General features: G+C 53.6%; 1 protein-coding gene across 1 annotated transcript; it reads right to left on the minus strand.

Moving 5' to 3' along the window:
- Nucleotides 1-1,442: 1,442 nt before the first annotated feature.
- On the minus strand, nucleotides 1,443-2,153 carry LOC126994374 (translation initiation factor IF-2-like). Its single transcript, XM_050853686.1, has 2 exons — nucleotides 1,648-2,153; nucleotides 1,443-1,446 (listed from the first exon to the last, which is right to left on the minus strand). The coding sequence occupies exons 1-2, from the start codon at nucleotides 2,151-2,153 to the stop codon at nucleotides 1,443-1,445; spliced, it is 510 nt and encodes a 169-aa protein (XP_050709643.1).
- Nucleotides 2,154-3,232: the final 1,079 nt, after the last annotated feature.

A 3,232-nucleotide genomic window follows, 5' to 3' on the forward strand; every position in this document is an offset into this window, starting at 1 on the left:
CCAGGCTACCAGTGAAGGGATATCCAACACACCAATACCACATGGGAAACACTCCACTATCCACCACAGAGGCAGAGAAAGACCTGGGAGTGTATGTTACCAGGCTACCAGTGAAGGGATATCCAACACACCATTACCACATGGGAAACACTCCACTATCCACCACAGAGGCAGAGAAAGACCTGGGAGTGTATGTTACCAGGCTGCCAGTGAAGGGATATCCAGCACACCAATACCACATGGGAAACACTCCACTATCCACCACAGAGGCAGAGAAAGACCTGGGAGTGTATGTTACCAGGCTACCAGTAAAGGGATATCCAGCACACCAATACCACATGGGAAACACTCCACTATCCACCACAGGGGCAAAGAAAGGCCTGGGAGTGTATGTTACCAGGCTACCAGTGAAGGGATATCCAGCACACCAATACCACATGGGAAACAGTCCACTATCCACCACAGAGGCAGAGAAAGACCTGGGAGTGTATGTTACCAGGCTACCAGTGAAGGGATATCCAGCACACCAATACCACATGGGAAACACTCCACTATCCACCACAGAGGCAGAGAAAGACCTGGGAGTGTATGTTACCAGGCTACCAGTGAAGGGATATCCAGCACACCAATACCACATGGGAAACACTCCACTATCCACCACAGAGGCAGAGAAAGACCTGGGAGTGTATGTTACCAGGCTGCCAAGGAAGGCCAAATCCGTGCCAATCGCAGTGGACGGGTTAATCTTGTCTGTGGCCCTGGGAAAATTATTAATAGTAGTAATGTAAGCCAGAGACATTTAAGAATCTGAACACAAGAGATGAAATTACAGGAACGCGATACGATTTCTTACCCCGATCAGCATTTGTGTTTGTCATATATATTTTTGGTATAACGATTTCTTATTCATGGGGACGCTGGCGGAGTGTAAGAGGTCGGTCAGTCAGTCAGTCAGTCAGTCAGTCAGTCAGCCAGTCAGCCATTCAGTCAGCCAGTCAGTCAGTCAGTCAGTCAGTCAGTCAGTCAGTCACAAAGCTCCCTACCCTTGAAAATGCTCACAATCCCTACTAAATCCTTGCCAAATGCGTGTGTGTGTGTGTGTGTGTGTGTGTGTGTGTGTGTGTGTGTCCGGCCACTGAAATGTTTAAGAAAATGACGCTGAATGGAGACTCAAAAAAATGTCCCCCAAATGCAAATAGAGGTTGTGTAGAGGGAAGAAATGAAGGGGAATGGAAAGAGGGAGATGAAAGAAGAGGGCAGAGGAATGATGATGTATGGGGTAAAGGAATTGGAATAGAAGGGAATAGAGGGTGGATATAGAGGAAGGGAATAGAGTAACAGGGATGGGGGAAGGGAACAGAAGGATGGGGCAAGAGGAAAGGAACAGAGGAAGGGAATTAAATAAAGGTTCGTCCTCTGTGAGTCTCGCCGAGTCATTGCACTCAACTATAGACAAATACACAGTCAATGGTGCAGCACTTTATTTAGCCGCACTGTGCACAATAGTAGTCGTAGTAGTAGTAGTAGTAGTAGTAGTAGTAGTAGTAGTAGCAGCAGCAGCAGTGTCAGTATTGCCGGCGGGGTGCGTGGCGGGTGCACACACACACAGTGAGTGTGTGGGGTGAGATACGATGAAAAGAAACACACCAGCCGGGGCCCGCAACGCCGCCGCTCTCTCCGGGGAGTGGGCGTGTGGGCGACGAGGCGCCCCAGCTGCTGGCCGCTCGGCGCGGTGGCGGCGGCCTCTTGCCCCCGCCATTGGCCGGCAGTCCCCAGGTGGCACCGAGGCAGTCCCGAGGTGGCACCGAGGCAGTCTCCAGGTGGCACCGAGGCGAGCCCCGCGTCATTCGCCTGGCCCCGGGGTCACAAGGCCCTGGCCCCGCTGCAGGCACCGAGGTGACGGTCCTCGGCCCCGCCGTGCGGCACAGGAACCTCCGGCGACCCCCAGGCCGAGGCGGACGGCTGGGCTCCTTCACCAGTGCCTCTGGAGTGCCTCCGGAGGTGCCTCCACCCGTGGCGGTAGAGGGCGGACGGGTCCCACTCCTCCTGCCGAGCCAGGCACTCCCGGCGCGCCGCCACTGCCCGGCTGTGGGCGACCCGCTTGGCCGCCTGTCGGGGGTGACTGGTTTGCTGAAGATTATGTTGCAGAGCATCAATTTGTGTTTCTACTGATATGAAAATAAAAGGTTCTTGGCGTCCGGGGCATGAAAGGGTCTGAGCGCGTCTCTGAAGGCTGTCGGTAACCATGGCAACGGTATGAAGAGCAGCCCGCCGCGCCCCTGACGAGGAGGGCGGCGTGTGCCGGGTGCGTGCACGGCGGCGTGTGCCGGGTGCGTGCACGGCGGCGTGTGCCGGGTGCGTGCACGGCGGCGTGTGCCGGGTGTGTGCACGGCGGCATGGTGCAGGCGGCTGGAGGGTACGGCGCGGTGACGGGCGCGGGACGTCCTCGTGTTACCGCGTCAGTAATGTGATGGCAAGGAAGCAGCTGCCTCACACACACACGCGTCCGCCTCAGGAGCAAGGTACTGTTTCAAAACAATAAAACATGTCTGGCTCGGCCCCTCCGATGCCTCAACATGTTTTCAAAGCTCAACAAAACAGCCGAACGTTGCCTGGAGCAGCGCCACGCGTGCGTCGCCTCGCCGTGAGGAGCCGAGGATGGTTTGGGCAGACTCCGGTGAGGTCGGTATTATAAGACATTTTCACTTCTCACACCAGCTATTTCTAAAGGTCAAAGAGGGGGTCAATCAGGTTGTAATGAGTGTTTCTTTAGGTTCACGGTACAGAGGAAGGATAAAACTACCACCAGGGCCATAAAATTAATCCTGGAAATGCCCAGAACTCCTACGAAAGCCTTGTCAAATATGTGAACTTGGACAACGAAATATTTAGTAGTACGGCGCCCGGCGGTGTTCCTGGACGCTGCAGACTCTCACACCGGCTACTTCGGAAGGCGAAAAAGAGGTGAAATACGTTCTCAAGAGTGTTTTTATAGAGGTCATGGTAGAGAAGCCTTGTCATACTCCTACCAGGGTCAAAACACTACCCCTGGAAAGGCCCACAACGCCTACGAAAGCCTTGTCAAATGTGTGTCCTCAAGTTAGGGAAAAAGCTTTGCAATGCCTCCTCATCAGTGTTTGGTGTTGTAAATGAGGAGGCAACCTGATAATGGATGAGATGTATAATTCTCTATTCATTTCCTATTCATTAAGATCTTTTTTTTCCAAATTTT

This window comes from Eriocheir sinensis, unplaced genomic scaffold (genome assembly GCF_024679095.1).
Source record: "Eriocheir sinensis breed Jianghai 21 unplaced genomic scaffold, ASM2467909v1 Scaffold782, whole genome shotgun sequence".
NCBI classification, from domain to species: Eukaryota; Metazoa; Arthropoda; class Malacostraca; order Decapoda; family Varunidae; genus Eriocheir; species Eriocheir sinensis.